This window comes from Pempheris klunzingeri, chromosome 24, assembly GCF_042242105.1.
Source record: "Pempheris klunzingeri isolate RE-2024b chromosome 24, fPemKlu1.hap1, whole genome shotgun sequence".
NCBI lineage: Eukaryota > Metazoa > Chordata > Actinopteri > Acropomatiformes > Pempheridae > Pempheris > Pempheris klunzingeri.
Window position 1 is genome coordinate 407,501 of NC_092035.1, and position 27,240 is coordinate 434,740.

A 27,240-nucleotide genomic window follows, 5' to 3' on the forward strand; every position below is an offset into this window, starting at 1 on the left:
TCCTATGCTAACTCCCTGTTAGTCCTGTTCTAACTTCCTGTTAGCCTTGTGCTATCTTCCTGTTAGCCCTGTGCTAACTTCCTGTTAGCTGCTCTTCCAAACATTCCAAATGTTTTCAGACTGAATTCTGCTGGTTAAAGAGTCATTTCACAATAAACCGTCTCCTCTGATTTACAGACGGCTCTTTCACAATAAGAGTCAGTGTCACGTGTCGGACGCCATAGTTGTAGTTCCCGTGTTTGGCCTCCAGGTCAGTCTGACCCCCCAGGACGGAGACCCTCCCGGGGGCCAGACAGGAGGATGTTCCTGCTGATGAGCTGGACCCCCCTCCCTCCAATCAGGAGCTGTGACGTTTCCATGTTGAAGCCCCGCCTCCTTTTAATCCCTACAACGCTTTCCAACGTCCCCAGTGACGTCACCGCCCCCCTCCCCTGTGATTGGCTGTCTGTGGAGGTTCGGTCTGTCCCGGTAATCTCCGCCCCTCCCGCCGCTGCCATCAAACACCCCGCAGTCCGCCGGCCGGTGCTCCCTCCGACCCCCCCGGACTCACTACCGGACAGACCGCACCGAGGACCGAGGAGCAGCCCCCCCACACGGTGAGCCCCCCGCCGCCTGCACCGCGAGGTTTGTCGGGTAAAAAGTGAGCGAGCGGAGGCGCTAACGGGATCCGGAATTAGCCTCACCCAGGGCGGGGAAGCTCCCGGCCGCTGCCCGCCTGCCTGCCCGCTCCCCCCCTCCCCTCCCCGCAGCCGTTACCGGGGACAGTCACGGAGGCTGCCCGCGCGCAGTGATCCGTGAGCGGCTCGTTTCTCCCGGTTTTCTGCGCGTCGGTAAACTGTGGATGGACCCAAACCAGCCGGGTTCCATCATCGGACACGGTCAGACTTCCTCTTTATTCTCCGGTAATCTGTCGGACCGACGGCGGCTCTTCCTGCAGCTCATTCCGTGAAGTCCGGAGCCGTTTCCCCGCCATTTAAAGCCCGTTTCTAACCAAGAAACATCACGGTAACGGCTCCGGTTCATCACTTCAGGATGCAGCAGTCCTGGTGCGCAGAGACACGGTCAGTCAAGTTAAACCGGGAATTTAAGCTCAGTCAGAGATTTACCGGAACAGGAAACCGTAAATATACGTTAACATGTCAGTGTACGAGTAACGGACAGCTGGCTGTCCGATAATGGATGCCGCTGCTAGCTGTGCGCTAATTAGCGGAAATTAAAATCACCAGCTTCTGTGTCCGCCTGCTAGCTGCTAACAGCTAGCTTCTTCTTCTGTGGTTTCCAAGCCGGACCAGCAGCCCCTCACTCTTCCTCTGTGCTTGTGTTTCAGGTCGCTGCCTGTTATTGAAGCTGTGAGGTGAAACAGTGGGCCGCCCCCCCCCCATCCTGAGCAGGGACCCCAGACTGAGGGACCGTCCTGGTCCACGAACACCTGGTGAGTGCACCTGGGACCAGGGGGCAGCTGGCTAAGACCTGACCTGGGACCTGGCTGTAGGCTCTCTCTAATCCCCTAAAGAGCATTAGCGGGCTAAGTTTGGACGGAGGCGGGCGGTGAGGCTTCGCCGCGGTCAGCTCGCCATGATGCAGATCTCTGAGTCCTACACCCAGAAGAACTCCCTCTTCAACGCCATGAACCGCTTCATCGGCGCCGTCAACAACATGGACCACACGGTGATGGTGCCCAGCCTGCTGCGGGACGTCCCGCTGGACGACGAGGACGTGAAGCCGGTGAGCGCGGCCGACGCCGCCGACGCCGCCAACGACACCGCCTACTTCCACCAGGACGCCGACATGTACAGCTCGTACGTGCTGCTCAAGTCCATCCGCAACGACATCGAGTGGGGCGTCCTGCAGGGCGACGAGCGGCGGAAGGACAAGGCGGGCGTGGCCGAGGTGTCTCGGTTGGCGGCGGAAGACGACGACCTGGAGAAACAGTTTCATTTCCACCTGAACGGACTCCACGCGGTTCTGTCCAAGCTGACGAGCAGAGCCGACACGCTGACGACCCGCTACAAGGAGGAGATCGGCTGCCGGAACTGAGCGGACGTCCGCCGACCTCTAGAAACGACCTGACGGCGTTTAGCTCATTAACTACGACCACGTAGAGAAGTCACTTCATCGATCCGTCATCCAGACTAACATTAGAGTCACAGAAGCTCCTCAGAGTGAAAGACCAAACACTCCGAGCTAACGGCTAACAGCTAACAGCTAACAGCTAACAAAGCTCTCAGTCTTAGTGGGCTGAACCCCACTTTAGACTAGCAGGTTAGCCCCTGAAAGCTAACTAAACCTGAGGCTAAAAGGTTCCAGAGTCAACGGATGGAATCCAGTGACATCACACGGCCTTCTAGAACGTTCACATCAAAGAGTCCAGTTCCATCAGAGTCCACATTCTGGCTCCAGTGAACTACGGGTTAAAAGGCACGAAGGTTAGCCCTGTGCTAAGCTAGCCCTGTGCTAAGCTAGCCCTGTGCTAAGCTAGCCCTATGCTGAGCTAGCCCTGTGCTAAGCTAGCCCTGTGCTAAGCTAGCCTGCAGAATATGATGACTAGTTTGAGGTTTTTAACACAAGCAGGTTATGTTTGTGTTAAGAACCACTGGCTCAGTCACAGGATGCTCACACTTTAACCCAAAAACACCTTTTCCTGGATAATTCCGTCTTTCTAAAATTGGCCATATTTTGAATGGAGTCTGGTGCCATCTGATCAAAAAGCTTATTTAAGATTATGACTTCGACTCAACGTTTGATTTGAAGTTTGAAGGATTCAGGATGTATAAAATCAGCGAGGTTCAACCCCCCAGGAAGTGACCTGAGTTATTCAACGTGTCAGATTAAACTTCCTTTATCCTTTCTGATAACGACACTGTTCCACAGGCCGGCTATCAAATATTTAATGTCAAAGTGTCCTTGAACGCACCACCAAATCAGTCCCTGCTTTCAGCTGCACCCCCCTGCGGTTTATCAGCGGGGGGGGGGGGGGGGGGGGGCAGTAAAGAACAGGGAAGGGCTTCGTAGTTAATGAGCTAAACTGTGCAGAAGTAGCAGTGAGGCTGGTTTCAGAGGGACGGTTTGCACTTTGTCTTCAGGGCGTCTGTTTCCTGTCTTTTTGTCGTCACGTCCTTCGTTTCACGCTGCAAGTTCAAAACTATGCAAAACACTTTAACAATCATGTTTCAGCAGGAAGAGTCGCCGCCCGACAGGAACCAGAATCCATTTTAGAGCACAGTGCTAACATGCTAACATGCTAGCTCTAAAACGGGAGGATTTTCTGTTTCTGTTGTTTAAACTGCACATTTTGGGGTTTAGAATAGTTCCTAAAGAACCGCACTCAAGTGGAAAATGATTAATAATACATGCATTTAGAGCTGATCAATAAAATAAGGATTGTTTCCACTGCTGGTAAATCTGCTGAACATGTTTCTGCTAATAAAGTTTTGTCCAACCAGCAAACAAAAACCCTAAAATATTCAGTTTATTGTCCGAAGACAGAAAATCATCCAAAACAACCACGAGGTTTGGTGTTTGTCAGAATGGTCACAACCGCACCGACCTGATTGGCTGATGCGGCTGTGTGGACCGATCTGATTGGCTGATGCGGCTGTGTGGACCGATCTGATTGGCTGATGCGGCTGTGTGGACCGATCTGATTGGCTGTCGATGTTTACATGAAGGTTATTCAGAACTTCAGCTGAATGATCCTGAATTTATGGATGTGGAACAAAACCAGCAGCTTTATTGACCCTGAACGCCTCAGTCTGACATTTCTGTAAAACTGAAGGAGTTCTGGACTTTCCTGGACTCTGATTGGTCGACTGTGAAAATAAAAATACCGTACGCCCACTGAGCTATGCATTTTTCTATTTAATGTCCAGCTTGGCAATTAAAGGTTTTGATGAGTATTTTTGGTGTCTTTGATTCATTAAACCTGCAGGTAAAGTATCAGGAGTAGAAGTACTCAGCTGTGTGTGTGTGTGTGTGTGTGTGTGTGTGTGTGTGTGTCCTGATAAACCCACAGCAGAGATAAAGAGGACTTGAACGCTGTCAGCTCTCGGCCAAGGCTGCACATGATGTTCGAAAAGAAGAAAACATTTGTTTGACTTTTTTACAGTTTGTTTAAGGTCAAGAACAACAATTCATCCATTTTCTGCCTGGGGCCACATTTGGGTGTCCACCAGACTCCACTGACAAAAACAGTAATTTTACCTGACAGCAGACAGGAGCTGCTGCTCTGCTGCTGCCTCCATTGATTAGTTTCTCTGTGTTATTGTGTGTTACACAGATATCATGTTGGATCTGAATTAACCCTTTAAAACATCAAAGTCACACAACAACACAAACACACTGACTGATGGAGGCAGCAGCAGAGCAGCAGCTCCTGTGTCCTGTTCTCTAAAATCCCTGTTTTAGTGAATGTAGTCTGGTGTGTGTGCTGTTTGTGGTTAAACCAAAAGGATCTTCCAGGTCTCTCTCTGTAGGGATCCTTTCTCTGTAGGGATCCTTTCTCTGTAGAGATCCTTTCTCTGTAGAGATCCTTTCCAATTTACTTTGAATGTTTAATTTGAATCCCAGGAAAGTATCTCTGTTTAGGGCGTGCTGTCGTGAGTATTAGTGAGTATGCTAAGCTAAGCTAGCATTAGCAGGTACGAGCAGGAAGATTATGACCCAAAAAGCCCGTTACAGCTTCACCTTTGACCCTCTCTTCTCTCTGCTGGGCGGGTGTCCGTTACTCTGAGCTCATCACGCCTCCATTCACCTGTAATCTCCCATAATCCCTCTGACCTCAGTGTTAAACCTCAGGTGATGAGTCAGTGAACGCCCCACGGATGGAAAGAGATTTAAAAATAATAAAGTACGACAGTTAGTTAAACTGTTAAAAGGTTAAACAGAGAATACAGAAGTCCCATTCGTTTTTTATGGATTTTAGCGACGTCTGCCATCAGCACTGGACTTTCAAAACAAAAGCATTAATAGAGCTTCTATCAGAGGATGACGGTCTTTTCAAAATAAAGCAGCCTATTAGGTTTTCAGTTGTTTTATTTAGAAAAACAGAAAGTGAACGAACCGTTCTCTAACAGCAGCTCTGTAGACACACAGGGGGGTCAGGACCTGGATCACTGGGGGTCAGGACCTGGATCACTGGGGATCAGGACCTGGATCACTGGGGGTCAGGACCTGGATCACTGGGGGTCAGGACCTGGATCACTGGGGATCAGGACCTGGATCACTGGGGGTCAGGACCTGGATCACTGGGATTCACCTTCCACCTCACAGAGGTCACACAGGTTCTCCTCCACGCCCAACGCTCCTCGGCAACCGTCGCTGCCGCACAGACAGGGCACTTCCTGTTTCCTGTACGTGTCGGCGGAGTAATTCCAGGTGAGCTCAGAGCCGGCGGAGACCACCCTGAGAGAGGAAGAGAGGAAACACTCCTCAGCCACAGGCAGGACACAAGCAGCCTCCTCCTCCCTCCCCATCTCCCCCCTGCTCCTGCTCCTCCCTCCCCCTCCTCCTGCTCTTCCTCCCCCTGCTCCTCCTCTCCCTCCCTCCTCCTCCCCCCCTCACCTGCTGGTGAAGAAGGCGATGACGGGGAAGGCGGGGTCATGACAGTCCGTGAACACGTTCTGGACCACCAGGTTTGGCTGGCAGCTGTGCTGAGGGGTCAAAGGTCAAATAGGACATTAGACAAACTACGTCCACTAGTTTGATCTATGACTCTGACACTGGTGTTTGACCTGGAGTTAGTCTGTAATTAACCTGGAGTTAGTCTGTAATTAACCTGGAGTTAACCTGGAGTTAGTCTGTAATTAACCTGGAGTTAACCTGGAGTTAGTCTGTAATTAACCTGGAGTTAGTCTGTAATTAACCTGGAGTTAGTCTGTAATTAACCTGGAGTTAGTCTGTAATTAACCTGGAGTTAGTCTGTAATTAACCTGGAGTTAACCTGGAGTTAGTCTGTAATTAACCTGGAGTTAGTCTGTAATTAACCTGGAGTTAGTCTGTAATTAACCTGGAGTTAACCTGGAGTTAGTCTGTAATTAACCTGGAGTTAGTCTGTAATTAACCTGGAGTTAGTCTGTAATTAACCTGGAGTTAACCTGGAGTTAGTCTGTAATTAACCTGGAGTTAGTCTGTAATTAACCTGGAGTTAGTCTGTAATTAACCTGGAGTTAAACTGGAATTAGTCTGTAATTAACCTGGAGTTAGTCTGTAATTAACCTGGAGTTAAACTGGAGTTAGTCTGGAGTTAACCTGGAGTTAACTGGAGTTAGTCTGGAGTTAGTCTGTAATTAACCTGGAGTTAACCTGGAGTTAGTCTGGAGTTAACCTGGAGTTAACCTGGAGTTAACCTGGAGTTAACCTGGAGTTAGTCTGTAATTAACCTGGAGTTAAACTGGAGTTAAACTGGAGTTAATGTGTTCTCTCTGTAGTTAACGTGTTCTCTCTGTAGTTAACCTGTAGTTAACGTGTTCTCTCTGTAGTTAACCTGTAGTTAACTTGTAGTTACCGCGTAGTTAACGTGTTCTCTCTGTAGTTAACGTGTAGTTAACGTGTAGTTAACGTGTTCTCTCTGTAGTTAACCTGTAGTTAATGTGTAGTTAACCTGTAGTTAATGTGTAGTTAACCTGTAGTTAACGTGTTCTCTCTGTAGTTAACGTGTAGTTAACGTGTTCTCTCTATAGTTAACCTGTAGTTAATGTGTAGTTAACGTGTTCTCTCTGTAGTTAACCTGTAGTTAATGTGTAGTTAACCTGTAGTTAATGTGTAGTTAACCTGTAGTTAACGTGTTCTCTCTGTAGTTAACCTGTAGTTAACGTGTTCTCTCTGTAGTTAACGTGTTCTCTCTGTAGTTAACGTGTAGTTAACGTGTTCTCTCTGTAGTTAACGTGTAGTTAGCGTGTTCTCTCTGTAGTTAACGTGTAGTTGACGTGTTCTCTCTGTAGTTAACGTGTAGTTAACGTGTAGTTGACGTGTTCTCTCTGTAGTTAACGTGTAGTTAACCTGTAGTTAACGTGTTCTCTCTGTAGTTAACGTGTAGTTGACGTGTTCTCTCTGTAGTTAACGTGTAGTTAAGGTGTTCTCTCTGTAGTTAACGTGTAGTTAACATGTAGTTAACGTGTTCTCTCTGTAGTTAACGTGTTCTCTCTGTAGTTAACGTGTTCTCTCTGTAGTTAACGTGTAGTTAACGTGTTCTCTCTGTAGTTAACGTGTAGTTAACGTGTTCTCTCTGTAGTTAACGTGTTCTCTCTGTAGTTAACGTGTTCTCTCTGTAGTTAACGTGTTCTCTCTGTAGTTAACATGTAGTTAACGTGTTCTCTCTGTAGTTAACGTGTAGTTAACGTGTTCTCTCTGTAGTTAAAGTGTTCTCTCTGTAGTTAAGGTGTTCTCTCTGTAGTTAACGTGTAGTTAACGTGTTCTCTCTGTAGTTAACGTGTTCTCTCTGTAGTTAACGTGTTCTCTCTGTAGTTAACGTGTCCTCTCTGTAGTTAACGTGTTCTCTCTGTAGTTAACGTGTAGTTAAGGTGTTCTCTCTGTAGTTAACGTATTCTCTCTGTAGTTAAGGTGTTCTCTCTGTAGTTAACGTGTTCTCTCTGTAGTTAAGGTGTTCTCTCTGTAGTTAACGTGTTCTCTCTGTAGTTAACGTGTCCTCTCTGTAGTTAACGTGTAGTTAAGGTGTTCTCTCTGTAGTTAACATGTAGTTAACGTGTTCTCTCTGTAGTTAACGTGTAGTTAACGTGTTCTCTCTGTAGTTAACGTGTTCTCTCTGTAGTTAACATGTAGTTAACGTGTTCTCTCTGTAGTTAATGTGTAGTTAACGTGTTCTCTCTGTAGTTAACCTGTAGTTAACCTGTTCTCTCTGTAGTTAACTTGTAGTTAACCTATAGTTAATGTGTAGTTACCGTGTTCTCTCTGTAGTTAACCTGTAGTTAATGTGTTCTCTCTGTAGTTAACCTGTAGTTAACGTGTTCTCTCTGTAGTTAACCTGTAGTTAACCTGTAGTTAATGTGTTCTCTCTGTAGTTAACGTGTTCTCTCTGTAGTTAACCTGTAGTTAACCTGTAGTTAACCTGTAGTTAACGTGTTCTCTCTGTAGTTAACCTGTAGTTAACGTGTTCTGTCTTACGTTGATGAAGCGGCTCACGTTTCCCTCCTTGCTGGCGTCCAGCAGCTTGACGTCTTCCACCTTCATGGCTCTCTTCCGGTTCCTCTGACTCTTCGTCTCTGTGCCGTTCACGGTCGGGGCCGCCGCCGCTACATCGACTGCGGTTGTTGTGGTGGGTGGAGACCGGTCACCTGACCGGCCCGCTGGGGGAGAGGGCGGCTCGGGGCCACCAGCCAACACCGTCTGGACCTGTGGACAAACATCAGGATAAAACCAGCTGAAGCCGACTTCCTGTTTGGTTCCATAGCCAGACTCTGACCTTGTCCGGGTCCTGGGCGGCGGCGGCGTCGGCCGGTCTCTGGATCACTGGGACGTGCGAGGTGGCCGTCGGGGGTTCCAGCAGGTTGCTCCGCCCCTCCAGCACCGGCGGTGCCAGCCACTCGGTGACGACCTCCACATCGTCGTCCGAGGGGAGGTCCGCCCTCGTCAGCTTCGGGGGCTGCGGCTCGGAGGGAGTCTGGACCCGGTTCAGGATCACGCCTGCACAGATTCAGCTCGTTACAACATCTCGCCGTCACTAGTCATCACACGGTGAGCAACGGCGGCGGCGGCCCACCTGCGTATGTGCACACAAACGTGCCGCGGTCCAGGTCGTCACGGCAACGGACACCCCAGCCACGGCCGTCAGTCTGGAAGACCTGGAGCCGCACTCTGATCCCTCTCTGGACCAACCGGTTCTGACAGCGAGCCCGGTCACAGCCGCACCACGGACCACACTCATACACACTGAAACAGGAAGTCCAGTTCATTACTACAGGAAGTCAACAGGAAGTCCAGTTCATTAATACAGGAAGTCAACAGGAAGTCCTGTTCATTACTACAGGAAGTCAACAGGAAGTCCAGTTCATTAATACAGGAAGTCAACAGGAAGTCCAGTTCATTAATACAGGAAGTCAACAGGAAGTCCAGTTCATTACTACAGGAAGTCGTGTATATATTACAAAACATGGTTTACTGGCTCTGTAGCGCCCTCTTTCTGACTTTTAATTTGAAAGGCTCTGTAAAGAGATAGTTTGCTTGGTCACTTCCTGTCGTACACAAGCATTTTTGATGATAACATTGCGGTTAAGTAGATGAACAACCTGTCTCACCCTGACGGTACCGTCTTGTCCAGCCGGTGGTGGCTGTACGACAGCCCGCCTGCCGTCATGGCGACACAGGCGCAGCGCTGTGCGTCGCTGCAGCCGTCGGTGCAGTCGCAGCAGGTGTCGAACAGCGTCGGGCCGCGGGTCAGGAAGCAGCCGTGTGGCCAGCGCTCTTTCCTGTAGCGGAAGTCGGCGGGCCGGACGCCGCCGTCCCCCAGGCACAGCTCCACTGGCGTGGGCTCCACACCGCGGCTCAGGTCCAGCTCCGGCCGGCGGGGGCCCGTCGTTGGTGGGGGCTCCAACCGGACAGACGGGTTGAAGGTGAAGAAGTCCACCTGCGGCAGACAGGAAGACGCCTGATTTTAAAATCCTGATGCTCTTCGTCTGTCAGCGTAACACCTGGACACACCTGCACGGCTTCTGACCTCACAACTAGATTGGAGCCAATCAGGATCCAGGATAAGACTGAGACATGTGAGGAGGAAACACTGAGAAAGACTCATTGTTTAACTATGAAGCTGCAGTTTACAGGCGGGCCTCGAAGGCATCAGAGACCATTTACGTACTCCAGTATTTCCCCGTAAGTCGTTTCCTACTCCACCACATCAGTCACTGAGTGCTTTTACTTTGAAACATTTAACGGATAATACTTGTGTGCTTTTACTTTGAAAAGACCTGCTGACCTGCAGGACGTCGTAGCTCTCGGTGGCCAACAGGAAACGCATCACATCGTCGTAGCAACAGAGGCTCAGTCCACACGGCGCCTTGTAGATAACGTCCCAGTCATCCACGTCTTCCTCCCCAGGCTCCGCCCCCTCGTCATAACAGGCCCCGCCCACTCCCGATGACATCAGCGGCGCGGCGCTCAGCCTCTTAAAGCCGCAGAGCAGCGGGACCTTCAGGGGGTTCTGAGCCCAGAACGGAGGCGTGGACTGAGGCATGCTGGGTAAACTGGGCAGGCAGGCCTGAGACGACACAGACGGACACACCCATGACGCACACAGTGTGTAGTACAAAGTGTGTATATTCTACAGTGTGTTGTATAGTGTGTGTGTGTGAGACCTTGCAGCAGCTGTGTGGTGTGTACTGCAGGTGAAAGGGGGTGAGGGGGGGCAGCAGCTCCTCTCTGTCTGTGGGGGAGGCCCGTGGGGGGGCTGGCCCGTTGGAGAGGGGGGGCTCTAAGCCTGACGGTCCAACAGAGACAGATGAGACGCCGCCATGTTAGCCGCCATTAGACAGAGATCCTCCTCAGACAGTCTAAACAGTGCTGGTTTTACTGGTGCGGTTGCTATGACAACAGTGGCTTTTCAGAAGAAAAGTCTGCGTTTACCTGAGCCGATGACCACCTGGACCACCGAGGAGTCCTGAGACGAGGCCGGAGGAGACCAGTCCAGAAACTCCAGCAGCTTCAGGGCCTGGACGTACTCTGATCAACGCACAACAGGAAGTCAGGTCATCACAGCAGGAAGAGAACAGGAAGTCATCAAAAATACGACGTCAAGTCATCACAAACAGGAAGTGAAGTCATCGAAACAGGAAGTCAGAGTGACTGCCCTGGACTGGAGTCTGGACTTCAGAGTCAAACCTGCCAGTCCGGACTTTGTGTATTTGATATGAAGAAAAGCCTCGGACGTCGTGTTCATCCAACAGGAAGTAGAATCTATAAATCAGAGCCAACCTTTATCTGTTGCTGTGTGGTTCTGCAGGACCGTCTTCAGGTGATCCAGATACTCAGACACTCCTGTAAAAATCTGATCCACGTCCTCACCGGACCAGAAGGTTTTGGCCAGTTCTGAAACACACGGCAGGACAGATTCTCACCAGTCTGACGGAAAGACACCAACATCCCAACAGAACAGCACTAGAGTGTACAGTAACACGGGCCTCATTCACTCCATCCAGACCACGTCAGACCAGCTCTCTGTTAAAACCACTGAACAGAGACTCCCTGAAACTGGTCTGGATTAACATGAAGACCCCAGAAGCTCATTAAACCCCTTGGAGACGTGTGACCCCACTGTTGTATAAGTGAAAACAGGGAAAGGACTGTTTTCCTCCATCCAGACCACATCAGATTAACATCCAACAGCCCTTGGCTCTTCAAACCTGGACTGGATCCACATGGAGACTGCAGAGGCTTTAAATCCAGTGTCAGGTTTGTAAAACCTTTAATCTAAACTCTAGATCTAATGTAATCCAAACCTCCCCAGTGATGCTGAGCATGTTAAAGCAGGCTGTGAACAAACTGGACTGAGTTCACTCAGAAACACACAGAGAGCCTCGGGGCTGCAGTCAGAAGTTAATAATATGTAAAAACAGAACATTCATGCTCACCGACATCTTGTGGATCCACTGAATCTTCCTCCAGCTCCATCACACTCCTGCTAGCACGCAGCTAGCTTAGCCGGCTCGCTAAAAACAAGGAGATAAAAGCCTAAACTTTAACAACCTGTGAGCTAACGTTACCAGTGGAGATGTTTTAACCTAAAACTAGTTAACTGGTCGTACAGAGGAAGTAAACACAGCTAACGTTGCTAACTTTGCTCCATCTGAATCAGCGCTAAAGTTTTATTCATTCAGCAGCAGTGAGCTACAGTTAGCCTCCTGAAGCTACAGCTACAGTTAGCCTCCTGAAGCTACAGCTACAGTTAGCCTCCTGAAGCTACAGCTACAGTTAGCCTCCTGAAGCTACAGCTACAGTTAGCCTCCTGAAGCTACAGCTACAGTTAGCCTCCTGAAGCTACAGCGGCAGGCGCTAACAGCCTTTAACAGCTCCGCCGCCTGCGGCTCGTTTAAGCCTTTTAAACGTTTATTGATCATTTATCGTTAAATTTACCAACAACACTACTTGCTGTTTGCTATCCTCCGCACTCGCGTTTGAACGGATTTACGTTGACATGAATATTGGTCCTCAGCGGCAGCCGTAGCTGGCAGACTTGTAATTACAGCCCTAAATTTAGATTTCCAGGCAGATGATCGATTCCTTTTCCTGAACATTAGGTCACATTTACCACATGAAACGGAGCATTATTATTTGTACATGAACCAAATCATCAAAGAAGCTATTAGACGTACATGTTCGCTGGCTGCGGGCTGACTGCCTGGCAGTCTACACTCAGGGCCAGGTGTGCTCGCTATTATCTGCTTCGCTTTTTGAATGGACCTCCATCAGCCACTGTACTGCGGAAGTGGTTATGACGTGACAACACAAACAAACAAACCGGCAGCTTTTCACTTTTCTCCACGTCAAAGAACATCTAACTTCTAATGTTAGAATAGTTTCGGCGGTGTGTCCGGAAACATTTCACCAACACACCGGAGGAACCTCCAGGGACAATGAACGCTGCGCTGCTGTTAGCATGGAGGAGCTAACGTTAGCCACTTCCGGTATGTTTTGTAACGCTGTAATAAAGAACTTATGTAAGTTATGAAGCCAGCGGAGGGACCGCGGAGAGGTGAGCCCACCAAAACACACTACTAACTAACTGTCTAACCAGTTAACCAGCTGGTTATCTGTCACTGAGTCACAGCAGGTAAACTCAGGTGTGACTACAGCGACAGCCGTCATTCACTGACATCTAGTATTATTATTATTATCATTATTATTGTGATTTGTATTGACTTACTACCACCACTAACAGTCACACTCTAGCACTAGAGGAATTTGGGATTTTATTCTGAAGGAGCCAACAGACTTCCTGTCTGTTTTTCTGCTTTTATTACACTTCTTAGTCTCTTAATAAAACCCGCAGCAGGAGAAGCTGGTCTCCATCAGCCTCGGTCATGTTTTCTGAGCTGAAGCTAAATGCTGAAAGGTGTCGGTATATAAAATAATAACAGTTCATGCAAAATGTATCTGATAAAACAAGTATTATGTCACCAGAGGAGGCTTTTATTTTGAAATCAGATTTTAGTTATCCAACAAACTAATTTCTAATAAAAATATATTTGTAAAACAGAAACAAGATGAAACATCAGGACGAACTAATCCACCTTCACCTTCTTTAGCCGTCGAACAGAAACCAAACCAGATTTTTACATCATATTTTCTGTTTAAAAGTTGGACTCACATTAACTCACCTGTGCTCAGGTGCGATGGCTCAGGTGCGGCGGGCGGCGGGCGAGGCGCTGTGGGCGCTGTGTGCGGCCGACGCGGCGTCCATGCCGGTCCACTGGTACTACGACGTGGACGACATCAGGAGGGACTTTGGGGGCTGGATATCAGGACTCAACTCACCCAGAGAGCGACACCCGTCCAGCATCCTCACGCTCTCCAACACCGGTACGGAAACCAGGACCTGGAGATCCTGGAGATCCTGGAGATCCTGGAGATCCATCATAGTACACATGAGTGTTTCTATGTCTGCTAACATGAATGTTTCTGTTCAGCCGGCAGCGGGCGCTCCGCCTGGATGTCCAACGCCAAGCGGCCCGACGTGGTCGGTAACGTGATCCTTCACGACAAACTGAACCTGTGGAAGTCCTCCAGAGGCTCAGTCCACTACCACCAAGGTCCTGACGAGTCCTGAAGAGCACAACAAAATACTAGAAACACTAACGAGAGCTGAAACACAGTAAAAATACTACAATGTTCTTTGTGGTCTAGGGTGGTCTGTCCATGTGGTCCAGGGTAGTCTAGGGTGGTCTGTCCATGTGGTCCAGGGTAGTCTATGGTGGTCTGTCCATGTGGTCTAGGGTAGTCTAGGGTGTCCTGTCCATGTGGTCTGTCCTTGTGGTCTAGGGTAGTCTAGGGTGTCCTGTCCTTGTGGTCTAGGATGTCCTGTCCTTGTGGTCTAGGATGTCCTGTCCTTGTGGTCTAGGGTGTCCTGTCCTTGTGGTCTAAGGTGTCCTGTCCTTGTGGTCTAAGGTGTCCTGTCCTTGTGGTCTGCAGGTCTCCAGGCCGGTGAGAACACCCTGAACGTCCTGTGCTGTCTCCGGGCGGCTCGCTGTCTCTCCGGTCGTTTCTCCGACGTCTCTCAGCCGGACGCTCGAGCCGCCGTCCTGTCAGAGTACGTCCACTTCCTGACCACGCCCGGCTCACACCGAGACACCTACGCCGAGTCCTTCCACCGCTCCTTCTTCGCCGACTGGCAGGACAGCAGGCCGACGGCGCCGCGTCAGGTGAGTGGTCACGCGCCCCCGGTGGACCAATCGGGCTCCGGCACCGTTTCTGACTTCCTGGTTTTAATCTCGGTGTTTTTCAGGTTCTGGCGTTCGCAGAGAAACGTTCCAGGCAGAAGTTGAGCTCCCCGTTCGCCGACAGCCAGCTGGACGCCATCGGCTGCCTTCCAATGATCCTCCCCTTCGTCCTGCTGTCGGCCTCAGCCAATGAGGAGCGAGCTGTGGGTGTTTGAGTTTAAAGGGTCATTTCAAACATTTAATGGATGCCACACACCAGACTACATTCACAAAAACAGTGATTTTAGCTCACAGAACACAGAAGCTGCTGGTCTGCTGCTGTTAGTTTGTTTGTGTTATTGTGAGTTTGGTGTTTTAAAGAGTTTGTTCAGATCCAACACACAACACACAGTAACACAAACACACTGACTGATGGAGGCAGCAGCAGAGCAGCAGCTCCTGTGTCCTGTTCTCTAAAATCCCTGTTTTAGTGAATGTAGTCTGGTGTGTGTGCTGTTTGTGGTTAAACCAAAAGGATCTTCCAGGTCTCTCTCTGTAGGGATCCTTTCCATGATGCTGTCACACACTTAGAATAACACTCTGAGCCTGTCAGTGGATCAAACAAGCTCTTTTAGTGGACCTACTGTGATCAGGTGCAGTTGTCCCAAAGGATCACGTTGCAGCCATTGCAGCCCGTTTGGTGTCTGCTGGCTGAGGTGATCTACTGGACCAGTTCCAACACTTTTACTACCTACCAGTCACTCAGACACCAGGACGTGGACAGATATCACTGCACCAGAGTAAATGTCTGCCTGACCTTTGACCTCCTCTGTCTTCAGGTGTCGGCGGCAGTTGAGTTTGTGAAGCTCACCCACCCCCACCCAAAGGTGCCCGAGTACGTGTCGATCTACTGCCGGGCGCTGCACGCTGTGCTGGGCGGCGCCGACGTCCGCCAGCAGGCCGAGCACGCTCTGAGGAGGCTGGACAGCTGGGACACCTGTCAGAGCTACAGCCACAAGGCCGCCAGGTGGGACAGGCGTCTCCTCGTCTCCTCGTCTCCTCATCTCCTCGTCTCCTCGTCTCTTCATTAATATTTTTACTTTCATCTTTGTAAATCAGATTATTTCTCATAATTTTAATTCTACTTTAATTCCAGAGAATATTTTAGCAGTTTCTCCTAAATGTGTCTTAATAATGTCGGAGAATATTTGAGCTTGTGTTTCAGGTAAATGTTCGTCTTTATAATCTCACAAAGACTTTTTCATTTATTTCTTTATTATTTTGTTGCCGTCGTAAATAAATCGTTGTATTTTGTGTGAATCTCGTTGACGCTGAACTCTGTAACTGTTTCAGGTTCCCGGCGTCCTCTGAGGAGCGTCTGAGGGTCCATCAGAGCGCCGTGAACTACCTCGGCCTGGCGTGCTACACTAAAGGTTCGGACGCTGACATCACACACCATGTGACCGGAGCGGGCGGGTGCTGAGACTCACCTGTGTTTTGTGTCGACAGGCGCTCTGTCCAGCTTGTTTTATCTGGCCCACCAGTTCCACGACGACCCCAGAGGAGGAATCCTGGCCAACACCAACTGCGGAGGTTCGTATAAAACTTTAGTTTTGAAGTTTTCTTCGCTGATCAGACGTCAGTGACGCCGTGTTTCTGCTCCAGGTGAGAACTGTAACCGCGGGGCGGCGCTGGGGGCCCTGCTGGGGGCGGCGGGCTCCTACAGCGGCGCCGCCGTCCCGCCGGAGTGGAAGCACGAGCTGAGGGACGCTCAGGAGTTCATCCCCGACATCCTGAAGGAGCTGCAGTGAGAGCGGCGGCGCCCCCCGGTGGAGCCGAGGGGAACCGACCCGCTCACAACCAAACTGCATTCAATTTTTTCAGGATTTTACCTCCAAGTGAAAAACTGGTTGTTTTCCTCAGTGAAGCTTCGTCCTCTTTTGTCCACATGAATGAATTCTTCCACTCTGAGCCAAAATAAAATGTGTGAATCGTGTTCGTGTGTCTGTCAAACATCTTTGGGTTAAAACACCATCAACAACTATGACATCATCCATAAACACAAAAAGCCTTTTGGAGCATTTAGGAGTAAAATCAGTTTTTATTCAAATCAAAACGAACTGGAAGCTTTTTGTTTCCTGTAAAATCTGTTTTTCTTTTCTCATAAATACACAACTTTAATGTTTTGTACATTTCTGATTTTCTAATCTCAGAATATTCAAGGTTTCTTTCCCAAAATGTTGCAGCCAATCAGAGAAGATCTCAGATTCTCTATTATATCAGAGAATATTAACGACGTCAATCTCAGTAACTATTCAAGTTTTTTCCCATAAATTCGCAGCTTGAATCTTAGAAAAGGGTTAGAACCTGTTTTATGTTCAACAGTGACTGAAACAGTGTGTGTGTGTGTTCATGTATGTGTGTGTGTGAGTGTGTGTGTGTGTGTGTGTTTGTTCATGTGTGTGTTTGTTCATGTGTGTGTTTTTTCATGTGTGTGTGTGTTCATGTATGTGTGTGTGTGTGTGTGTGTGTGGGGGGGGGGGGGGGGGGGTCTGTGTGTGTTTCTGACCTTCGATCACTTCAGAACAAACATGGCGTCCAGCAGCAGAGAAACGAGGCGACTCTTCCTCCTTCGACTCCTCATCGCCTCTATCCCAGCATGCACTGGGTTTCCCGGAGGTCAGTCGTCTGTCTCGCCTCCTTCTAATCCTCTCCTTCATCTTCCTCTTCCTCTTCCTTCCTCTGTTATCGTCCATCTTGGAAAACTGGACGTCCGGTCGTTGTCTGCTCTGGGCAGCCTGTGGGTTAGCATGCTAGAGCTACGTTAGCATGTTAGCTTTCAGAAATGATGAGGTTTAATATCAACGAGCACTTTTTCTGACGTCATGTTATCATCTACAGTTCTTTATTACAGGTTCATTCATTTCCTGATGAATCATCTTCTCTGTGAAACATAAACATACGAGCGAAAACACCAAAATATCATTTACTAAACTAGAAAAGTAGAAAATGTTCATGTTTGAGAACCTGGAGGCATCAAATGTTCCCTTAAAAATGACTTAACGAATATCTGAATAATTGCCAATTAATCTTCTGTTGACAGATTATTGATCGATTACTATCAATAGATCACGTTACCTTTGTCCCTCTAGTGGCCACACGAGGTGACACACCTGATGAGGTTATATTTACACTTATGTATCATCGCCGTGTGTTTTCATGTAAAGGCGGTGTTTTCGTGAGCGGACCCGAGGCCAGCGTCTTCCTGCGCCGCAGTCGTCGGGCCAACTTCCTGTTCGAGGAGCTGAAGCGAGGCGACCTGGAGCGCGAGTGTCGGGAGGAGAAATGTTCGTACGAGGAGGCCAAGGAGATCTTTGCCCTGCCGCAACAGCTGGTCAGTCCGGGCCGCCGCCACGTTACGGTGACACGCTCAAAGCTTCCGTTAATGAACCCGTGTCGTGTTTGTCTCCGCAGGAGAACTTCTGGAGGACGTACACAGGTACCGACGACCTTCAGGGCTTCTGACGCTCATCCACAAAGATTATCTTTACACTGAGTTGTTCTACTTCCTGTTTGCAGCGGTGAATCCCTGCCTGTCGTTTCCGTGTAAGAACGGCGCCACGTGCACTCGCCAGGTCGACACCTACATCTGCAAATGTCCGCCTCGTTTCCACGGACGCAACTGCGACAAAAGTCGGTCACGGTCGGGACGCATTTGCACGAACGTTTGGTTAAAGAAGTGGTGATTGAGAGCGTTTCTCTTTGTTGACTCCTCGCAGTGCGGTCGCCGTCCAAAGGCTGTCGCTACAGAAACGGAGGATGTGAACATTTCTGCAGAGACTTACCGGATCGTCCTCACGTCTGCTTCTGCGCCCGAGGCTACGGGCTGGATCGGGACAACAGCACCTGCCTGCCGCAAGGTCAGAGGGCGTGTAGCCTAGTTAGTGATCCACAATATACGTAGCAACCACCTGTAAATTCACCATAGCAACCACCTTATACCTTAGCGACGACTTAGCAACCAGCTAATGGTGCGATAGACAACATCCACACCGAAGCACCATCAGACACCAACAACACTGTTTACCACACTAACACCTTTAGCACCTTAGCAGCAGCCAGGGATGAGCCAACCCTCTGCAACAGGACTAGCACCAAGCTAACTGCCGTCCATGTGGGTTTTCATGTGTCTTTGGTCCAGAGAACTTCGTCTGTGGAAGACCTGTGATGCACTTCAGCCCGAGGGTTATTAACGGGAAGATCTGCCCCAAAGGACAGTGTCCATGGCAGGTAAGATCTTCTTCATCTCCACTAAACTTCACATAAAAACCCAAACTAACTCCACGTCCTGATGGAGCTTAGTGTCACTACACCCACTCACAGATTGACAGCGGCCCCAGGATGTATCCGGCTCTTCGATAAAAAGCTTGCAAACATGAAAACCTGTTAATAGACATTAACCACAACTCCCAGGGTGCAACTGGGCAAGAAACATGAAAACGCCTCCAAACCGGCGACTTCTTCAGTAAAAGTAGTCGCAGCGGTGTCATTCCCTTCATCCAGATTTCTCAAAACCTCGGGAACTGAAGCCGAGACCATCGGCAGCGATGGACATGAGGAGGTTTAACTGTTTGTTATTTTGGGTGAAGGAACCCTTTAGTACCAAAGTCTCCTCTGTCTCCAGACAGACGTTAATCCTCTCCTGATGAATCTGATCTTTCAGTCGAGATCATGAACACCTGATCTTTCTCCCTCAGGCTCTGCTGACTGAAAATCGTGAATATATCTGCGGGGCCATCGTCCTGTCGAATCAGTGGGTTTTAACGGCAGCACACTGCGTTTGGGGAAAATCTGCCGCCATCCTCCACGTGACTGTCGGTAAGGAAACACCGCAACCCTCTCACCGCGATGCCTTTCTCTATTTAGCTCAATGTGAAGGTCCATTTCCCCCAAAGTGAGGAAACAAAAGATCCTGGAGGACATTCAGGTGTTTCTGCCAAACGCTCTTGTGGGTGAATTAAATATAAAGTCAACACAAAGACACAAATTCATGGCCGGCGACTCAAATGAAGAGAATCAGGTGAATTCATGCAAGTTAAAAATATTCAACTTCAGTGAAAAATTCGACTGTCAGAGAGCTCTGTTGTCCCACAGAGATGACGTTAGTGAACGTATCTCAGCTCTGATCGGCTCTCCCAACTTCCTGACAACTTTAGCCCCGACTCTCCTTAGCAGGAAGGAAAATGATCCTCGACTGAGTAACACAAGCCGAATATTTGCTTCATGTTTGGTGGAAGCGACATGATGCAAAACTTAGTCTGCAATTAGTGTTATGAAATGTAAAATATATGAGTGCTGTCTCTTTAAAGGTGAACATGATCGGGATCGGGATGAGAAAACCGAGCAGGAGCGCCCGGTGATCAAAGTGGTGGTCCACCCCAGCTACAACAAGTCCAGCTCCGACGGTGACCTGGCACTGCTGATGCTGCAGCGCCCCGTCAAGCTGGGACTCCACGTCGTTCCCATCTGCCTCCCCGCCCAGAACAGCACCTTCACCCGGACGCTGGCGACCATCCGGGAGTCCACCGTGTCCGGCTGGGGCCGCCTGTCGCAGTTCGGCGTCCCCGCCACGTTGCTCCAGCGGCTGGTGCTGCCGAGGGTCCCCCTGCAGGAGTGCCGCCTCCACACCAACCTCAACATCACCAGGAACATGCTCTGCGCCGGGCTGCAGACCGGCGGCAAGGACGCCTGCGAGGGGGACAGCGGCGGCCCGCTGGTGACGCGCTACAAGAAAACCTGGTTCCTGATCGGCGTGGTGAGCTGGGGGAAGGGCTGCGCCAACGAAAACCTGTACGGCGTCTACACCAAAGTCACCAACTTCCTGGACTGGATCGAGAACATCATGTCCACCCGCTGAAACCAGCTCAGATCAATGCTGTCAACCGATCTTATTAAAGATGAAGCTACAACGTTAGAGTAGAATATAGCGTAGATATTAGAAACATAACAGAGTCGTCTGCATAGAGTTGTGAAGTGTGGCAAGCTCTTCCTGCCACAGCTGGTTCCCAAAATAAAAGCTGCATTTCTATTTTCCTAAAGATGATATCAGAGCTAAAAAGATCAACAACAGCCTCAGAAAGTATCTGGTTCTTAAGCTTTGAGGTAGACATTAACTACGACTCCCAGGGTGCAACTGGGCAAGAAGCATCCAATCAGAGAGCTTTTACGAACACCAACAAAACATGTTACACGTTAACGCAGGGGACTTACGTAAAGGGACGATTTAATCCTGTCAGATGCTTCGTGCTTGTAACACAAATAAAGAGTTAAAAAAGAGGAGATAACGTCTTCATGTTTGTTTTTCTATCCATCATTTCAATGTCATTTCCATTTGACGCAAAATTTGGGAAGTCAGCTTAACGTTTAACAAAGAAATGCATCAATTTTAAGAGTTTTTATTTCTGAACAGTGTTATTTTAATGTGTTGGCAATAAATGAAAACATCCATTAGATTAACTCCCTTCAGTGGCTGAAAACGTGTTTCCTCTTAATTACAGTGAATATTTATGTCAACACTATTTGTAAGTTGGATACTTTGAGGCAGAAACCACAAACCAACTTGTACAGGTCACATTTTGTCAGTCGGGGTATTTCCATTTGGAGCATGTGATCAGTGGTGGCGGGGGGGGGGGGGGGGGGGTCGACAGACTTTGCACCTTTGGGTCGACAAAGAAGCAGCACAGCTGCAACTCTCTGATGAAATAAACCATGTGGCTGAGAGTCTTCTTCACCTTCGTCTTCGTCAGCTTCTCCGGCTGCCTGGCGGCGTCAGGTGAGGAAAGTCAAAATGTCCGAATGCAGTACAAGTGAAGTAAAACTGTGTCTTTACGTTGCTTTAAGACACAAGACATGAAAATTAACTGTGGTCTGCAGCCATGCTCATCAATATGTTGATGTAGTTTCGCTCGTTAGCATGCTAGCATTGATTATTAGCTCTGAACACAAAGTACAGCTCAGACTGATGGGAATGTCATTACTTCAGGAACTAAAGAATTAAATTGGACTAATTAAAGGTTTAACGGTTCAACCAATTCTATTAAAGACTTAATATTAGAAACACGACAGAGTCGTCAGCATAGAGGAGTGTGGCGAGCTGCTCCAGGCGCCATGAGAAAGATAAAGATTAGATTTTTGGATGAATTTGGTATCCATAACCATGTTTTGTTCTCAACTGTAACAAAGGAAGCAGCCGGGGCTCATGGGTAATGTAGTATTTTGAGCTGAGTTCTGAAACACCATTTGAGATGCGAACACAGAAACTAGCGTGGAACCGACAGCTGATGTCTCACTTTGCTTGAAGACACAAGAATTACAATGAAAAGCAGATTGTCTTCAGCCGTCCCAGCAGCTCTGAGGTTCAACATGTCGACGTTCGCCATTTAGTTTAGCTTGTTCGCATGCTAGCATTAACAATGCTAATCCATCAGATAGCTGTTGAGACATTTCCTACAAAACTAAAAAACTGATGGTGAACGTTTGTCGAGGTTCTTCAGTCCAGATCAAACTCTGAAATCTGAACTCTTCCCTCCTTCTCTGGTCAACAGTCTTTCTGGATCATGATCGAGCTCACGGCGTCCTGGTTCGGACTCGGAGGTACAACTCGGGCTTCTTCGAGGAGCTACAGATGGGAGATCTGAAGAGGGAGTGTCTGGAGGAGAAGTGCTCCTACGAGGAGGCCCGGGAGGTGTTCGAACACACCGAGACCACAGTCAGTTTTCTGTTCATACATCAGGTTTTCAGAGCTTCAGTGTCCTGTCCTGCCCATCTGATCTTTGGAAAACCAAATAAAGTTTCTTTCATGCTGGGAATAACTAATATAATCTGACATTTCTCTTTCCTCAGGACGAATTCTGGAAAACATACAACCGTAAGCAACCACACAATTTCTTCCAACTGTTGTTTCAACCTCATAGAAAATAAAGTAATTCTGATTCTGATTCTGATAGCAGAATATAAAATTTCACGGTGTAACCGATGGCTATGCTAGCTGCTAGCTGCTAGCTGCTAACCAATCCAGGATACTGTGTCAGAAACCACTTTTGAGTTCTCAGCAGCTCAAAACATCCATAAAAATATGGAAAATTAAGCCTCATATTCTTAGAAACGTTCTAAAGGTGTAAATAAATGACTTGAGGCAGGTGGTACCCAGGTGGGATTATTGTACCCTTTATTTGCATAATGTTTGTCTAAATATTGGATTTTTGTCTTTGCTTTTACTGGAACACCTGGTGCAAATAAAAGTGGAATTAACAAATTAATCTTAATCTGATTTTTATAATATGATCTGGAGCACACAGTTCTAATGAGGTTTTTAATCAGGTAACGGTGAAATAATATTGTTTTGTGGCTTCATTGCGACAACAATAAGAAATGTAATGAGCTGCGTGGTGACTTAAATGTCCTGGTTACTGGAGATCGTGATCAGTGGTTTGAAGTTTTTAAACTACCACGGGAACCTTGCGTGAGCTCTTGTGCCGAACCACGAATGAATCTCTGTTTTGTCGTCCCGTAGTCCCGGACAGCTGTCTGTCAAGTCCCTGCCTGAACGGCGGCAGCTGCTCCACCCAGGGTTCATCCTACGCCTGCTTCTGCCGGCCGGAGTTCAGCGGACTAAACTGTGAGCTTGGTGAGCAAATCACTCAAATCTATAGTAACTCTCAGCTGCTTAGGAGGCAGAAACCCTGCAACACAAGTCTTGTAGGACAGCTGAGGTGACGTATGTTCTCACTTTTGATAGAGCTTTTGCTCCTTTCAATTCAGGTTTAAATATACGTTTTCACTTCTATGCAGACGATACACAGCTTTATATCTCGGCAAACTAACTGATCTAAAGGACTGTCTGGATTGTCCCAAAACAGTGATGGAAGAAGTACTCTGGTGCTTACTCAAGTAAAAGTAGGAATACTACAGTAAAATCAGTAAAGAAGCAAAATCCCTGCATTAAAAACTTTGATGCTGCTGATTCAAACTACGAAGTGCCCCAAGGCTCTATTTAACGAGTCATTTTTTATTTATTTATATGCTACTGCTGCTCCTTTAAATCATGGTTTAAATATACGTTTTCACTTCTATGCAGACGACACACAGCTGTTTATCTCAGAAAACTAACCTCCTCAATTTACTGTTAAATGACAAGAAAAACGGGGTTCTTGTTATGAGCCCTGAGCGCTCAGAAACTCTGCAGTGAGTCATATAAATTTATCTTTACTTACTTAGCGATCTGCACTCGGGGACTTTATTCTATTCAGGTAAAGTTCCATATTTAACACGGGTGCTTTGAGTAGTCTGGCATGTTAGGTTCATCTTTTTTAAACGGTTAAAATGTGCGTTGGTACCAAAAATTAACCCATGAACGACCAAACATTCAACTCTCATGAACTTTCCTATTTGTTTCCTGATGACATAAACTATGAATCTATTTGTTCAGTATTACTTTATTGGATCGTGACAGTGGAGCCAAACAGGAAACAGGAGAGAGAGACAGGAATGAAATCCAACAATAATTCATCGATGTTGTGAATGAACACGTTGTTTTTAGAGCACCTGACCGTCTCAGACACCTGCCTGCTGGAGAACGGAGGCTGCGATCATTTCTGTGAGGAAGCTGAGGGAGGACGAAGGCTAAACTGCTCGTGTGCAGAAGGCTACTTCCTGGACGCTGATGGACGGAGCTGCGTGGCAAACGGTGAGAGGTTGTTTCGTATTTTATCCTTTGAAAATTATTTGCAATTTCTTTTATGAACTAAGTAAGAAAGTACGAAATAAAAACGACTTCATTAATTACAATTCATTAGAAATTCAGCTTTTACTCACTGTACTCATGATGAGTCAAAGTTAGATACGTCAGAATTATGACTTTTGACAAACTTAGTCTAAATGAGTCTAATTCCTGATTTATAACTTAAATGTTTTGACACAGTATTGCATAATTCTTCCAAATATTGTCATATCTTAGTTACTAAATGTGTTTGTAACATAAATCTTTGACTTAACATCTCTACATTTTCACTCAACGTGTATTTTAAAAAAATGTATATGGTTATTTTTTTTGACTTGATACTTCACACGCTTGATTTGGTGTCTCATACATTTGACTGTAAAAATGTCAAAACTTTCACTCATCTGTTAATTTAGACTTACAAGGATTTTGTTTAGTCATTCATTAACTTTAAACCCAGTTTTTTCTTTACCTGGTTTAAATGGTTTTCAGGTCAGTCAACACATGTTTTTGAGCCTCAAACATTGTATATTTAAAGCAAAATGTGCTTAATTTGAACATATAAAAGCTTCATTTTAACACAGACATTTGATTTTATATCTCTTTTGTCAGAATTAATCGATGCCTTTACAGGAAAACTCTCTCCTCTACAGGAGCCCCCAATAACCTTTGGACTCGCTGCTACACTGACCTAACCCTAACCCTGTTTTACAGTAGATAAACCAAACTCCCCTCACAGTGGCCCCACTAATGAACTTTGTGAATAGTTTGTCCAAAAAAGACTATAAGTCGGTGTTCACTTGAAGCTGTGACCAGCAGATTAAAAGTGGCCCCAGTATTGATCCCTGTGGGACGCCAATTGTGTCTTCAGAATAGGAGGAAACAGTGTTTTAATACGATATAAAACATGTTTTGTTCTGTCAACGTTAATAAATCTGCTTTATATTCTGCTTGTTCATTTGAAAACCAACGTTAAAAAACATGAATGTTATCTCGTGGTTTCAGAGTCGATAGCGTGCGGCATGGTCCCGGTTCTCCAGGGGGAAAACAAGGCCGGGCAGCTTGACTCCCGGGCTCGAATCGTCGGGGGAACAGAGTGTCCCAAAGGTGAATGCCCCTGGCAGGTACGCTAAAGCTAAAGGGACAATTCATCCATTTACTGTGCAGCTTAGCATTGGCTAATTCTTAGCCCCCGTGGGGTTTTCACAACAGAGAGGAGAGTCTTACTGGTCTAGTCTAAATTACTTCACTGGACTTGAACTTCTGAGATTCTGGAAATCCCAAAGTTTCCAAAGACGACAAATATGTCAAGTGCTTAGTTCTGATGAAGGCTTTGAGGGAAATTTAACAAATGACAAAGGTCAAAGTAAGTTCCAGGAACTAAGAATTAACTTACCGGCTGAGCCAGGACAGGATTTATTAAATAGTTTTATCTGTAATGAAGTGAAGTCATTCTGTCCATATAGAGAAGAATAATACAAAATAGAACTTTTTTATTGTTTCCTCCAGAAGTGAAACTTGAAATAAAAACATTTGGTGTTTTTTAAGGTTTTGCTGCTTGATAAAGGCAAAGGTTTCTGTGGAGGAGTGATCTATAAACCCACGTGGATCCTCACAGCGTCTCACTGCCTGGAGAACATGGAAGCTCAGTTCCTGAAGGTGGTCGCAGGTACGAATCCCTCCGTTTACAGAGAACTCATCAATAACAACAGTGAATGGATAAGTAAATATAATTAGTGAATAAATACTTAAATACTCCACTTGAACAGACGAGTTTTAAGTCTGAACGTAGGTCAGTGGCAAAGTTTCGGTCACTGGGGGTGAAGTTGACCCTGCTCTTCGTCGGACAGGCGAACACAACACGGAGGTGAACGAAGGCACCGAGCAGTTCATCCAGGTCGCCGAGGTCATCATGCACAAGGACTACGTGACCTCCACCGCCGACAATGACATCGGCCTTCTCCGCCTGGTAGAGCCCATCGTTTACACCACGTACGCCGTCCCGGTCTGCCTGCCGACGCGCTCGCTGGCCGAACACGAGCTCTGGTCCATCAGCATGCACACGGTGAGCGGCTGGGGGAGGAGAGGCGAGAACGGACCCACCTCGCACCTGCTGCGACGGCTGAAGGTCCCGCGAATCCGGACCCAGCAGTGCGTGGAGGAGAGCGGCGTGTCGCTCACCGACAACATGTTCTGCGCGGGATACATCGAAGGCCGGAAGGACTCGTGTAAAGGCGACAGCGGTGGCCCGCTGGTGACGGAGTACAAGAAGACGGTGTTCCTGCTGGGGATCGTCAGCTGGGGGAAGGGCTGCGCCCGACCAGGGAACTACGGCATCTACACCCGAGTGTCCAACTACCTGGAGTGGATCCACAACCACACGGCGACGCAGAGTCCGCCGACGAACATCACAGAGGCTTTGTTACACAACCTGACCTGAGAGCTTACAGGACTGAATCCTCACACGGCAACAGAGTCTCAAGCTTGACTGGATGCAAACGGTGGCCATTTTGTGCTCCTATGATAGAAAACTGTGAAATCATTCATGTGCAAATGGTTCAATGTGGGAAAATAAATGTCTGTAATAACTTCAGGAGGCGAACTGGAAGATTTTCAGTGAAATAAATGTCTCAGTTTGAGTAAAAGTCACCAACGGTATCAGTCTGTAAAGAAGCGTCCTCTGATTGGTCGGTATCACAGGAGCTGTTCTTGTGGACAAGATGGCGGCGCTCATAAAGCCAGCTGACAGCTGGCGTCGCCACCGGAGGCGCCAAAGAGAACAAAACTGAATTTGTCCAGATTGCTTCTTTACAGTCTCATTAACATTTCTGTTCTGAAAGTTTTCTTGATTCTGAACTGAAAGCTTCTTAAACCTTCAACCTTTAGTGAAACTTAAATAAGCAGTAATGTGCGAGCTAACTACCTGTAGTTAAAGGCAGCGACTATAAAACTCTAAATGAGTTAGTGTTGAAATAAAGTTTAGATTTGAAGCTGTCGTCTCATGAAAATATAACGTAGAATTCAAATGTTGAATTATATTAATCTTTTTGAAATAAAACACCTGAGAGTGTCTGATCATTTATTATTTGGATAATCAATAGA

The 27,240-nt window shown here is 47.6% G+C and overlaps 5 protein-coding genes across 6 annotated transcripts; 4 read left to right on the forward strand and 1 right to left on the reverse strand.

Moving 5' to 3' along the window:
- Positions 1-485: 485 nt before the first annotated feature.
- Positions 486-3,896, forward strand: LOC139223636 (mid1-interacting protein 1-B-like). Its single transcript, XM_070855602.1, has 2 exons — positions 486-596; positions 1,328-3,896. The coding sequence occupies exon 2, from the start codon at positions 1,576-1,578 to the stop codon at positions 2,035-2,037; it is 462 nt and encodes a 153-aa protein (XP_070711703.1). The 5' UTR covers positions 486-596; positions 1,328-1,575; the 3' UTR covers positions 2,038-3,896.
- Positions 3,897-5,013: 1,117 nt separating this feature from the next.
- setdb2 (SET domain bifurcated histone lysine methyltransferase 2) lies at positions 5,014-11,980 on the reverse strand. 2 transcript variants are annotated; one of them, XM_070855674.1, is made up of 11 exons: positions 11,577-11,969; positions 10,921-11,034; positions 10,573-10,668; positions 10,305-10,426; positions 9,926-10,207; positions 9,249-9,577; positions 8,714-8,883; positions 8,417-8,637; positions 8,119-8,346; positions 5,560-5,648; positions 5,014-5,400 (listed from the first exon to the last, which is right to left on the reverse strand). In XM_070855674.1, exons 1-11 carry the CDS (start codon positions 11,614-11,616, stop codon positions 5,241-5,243), a joined length of 1,851 nt encoding a protein of 616 aa, XP_070711775.1. In that variant the 5' UTR covers positions 11,617-11,969; the 3' UTR covers positions 5,014-5,240. The 2 variants fall into 2 exon arrangements, with proteins under 2 accessions (XP_070711775.1, XP_070711776.1); XM_070855675.1 differs by having other exon boundaries at positions 5,269-5,400; positions 5,560-5,643; positions 11,577-11,980.
- On the forward strand, positions 11,286-16,356 carry LOC139223702 (uncharacterized). The gene is made up of 9 exons (XM_070855680.1): positions 11,286-11,397; positions 13,333-13,524; positions 13,632-13,754; positions 14,134-14,363; positions 14,447-14,584; positions 15,200-15,387; positions 15,714-15,793; positions 15,870-15,953; positions 16,026-16,356. The coding sequence occupies exons 1-9, from the start codon at positions 11,364-11,366 to the stop codon at positions 16,169-16,171; spliced, it is 1,215 nt and encodes a 404-aa protein (XP_070711781.1). The 5' UTR covers positions 11,286-11,363; the 3' UTR covers positions 16,172-16,356.
- Positions 16,357-16,951: 595 nt separating this feature from the next.
- Positions 16,952-20,277, forward strand: f7l (coagulation factor VII, like). Its single transcript, XM_070855923.1, has 8 exons — positions 16,952-17,039; positions 17,588-17,754; positions 17,835-17,859; positions 17,940-18,053; positions 18,140-18,280; positions 18,562-18,650; positions 19,118-19,238; positions 19,730-20,277. Exons 1-8 carry the CDS (start codon positions 16,952-16,954, stop codon positions 20,275-20,277), a joined length of 1,293 nt encoding a protein of 430 aa, XP_070712024.1.
- Positions 20,278-21,116: 839 nt separating this feature from the next.
- LOC139223735 (coagulation factor VII-like) lies at positions 21,117-26,578 on the forward strand. Its single transcript, XM_070855720.1, is given in 8 exon segments — positions 21,117-21,192; positions 21,965-22,128; positions 22,263-22,287; positions 22,933-23,046; positions 23,959-24,105; positions 25,144-25,262; positions 25,687-25,807; positions 25,989-26,578. Coding segments are annotated over 8 exon segments (1,356 nt in total).
- The last annotated feature ends 662 nt before the right edge of the window (positions 26,579-27,240 follow it).

Coding starts and splice junctions, on each gene's coding strand:
- f7l (XM_070855923.1), top strand. CDS start 16,952: ATGGCGTCCAGCAGCAGAGAAACGAGGCGACTCTTCCTCCTTCGACTC. Junction 17,755..17,834: donor TTGCCCTGCCGCAACAGCTG/GTCAGTCCGGGC, acceptor TTGTCTCCGCAG/GAGAACTTCTGGAGGACGTA. Junction 18,651..19,117: donor AAGGACAGTGTCCATGGCAG/GTAAGATCTTCT, acceptor TTTCTCCCTCAG/GCTCTGCTGACTGAAAATCG.
- LOC139223702 (XM_070855680.1), top strand. CDS start 11,364: ATGGAGACTGCAGAGGCTTTAAATCCAGTGTCAG. Junction 13,525..13,631: donor CCTCACGCTCTCCAACACCG/GTACGGAAACCA, acceptor GTTTCTGTTCAG/CCGGCAGCGGGCGCTCCGCC. Junction 15,388..15,713: donor TACAGCCACAAGGCCGCCAG/GTGGGACAGGCG, acceptor TAACTGTTTCAG/GTTCCCGGCGTCCTCTGAGG.
- setdb2 (XM_070855674.1), bottom strand. CDS start 11,616: ATGGAGCTGGAGGAAGATTCAGTGGATCCACAAGATGTCG. Junction 11,035..11,576: donor AGTGGATCCACAAGATGTCG/GTGAGCATGAAT, acceptor CGTGTGTTTCAG/AACTGGCCAAAACCTTCTGG. Junction 8,884..9,248: donor GACAAGACGGTACCGTCAGG/GTGAGACAGGTT, acceptor TTCCTGTTTCAG/TGTGTATGAGTGTGGTCCGT.
- LOC139223636 (XM_070855602.1), top strand. CDS start 1,576: ATGATGCAGATCTCTGAGTCCTACACCCAGAAGAACTCCCTCTTCAAC.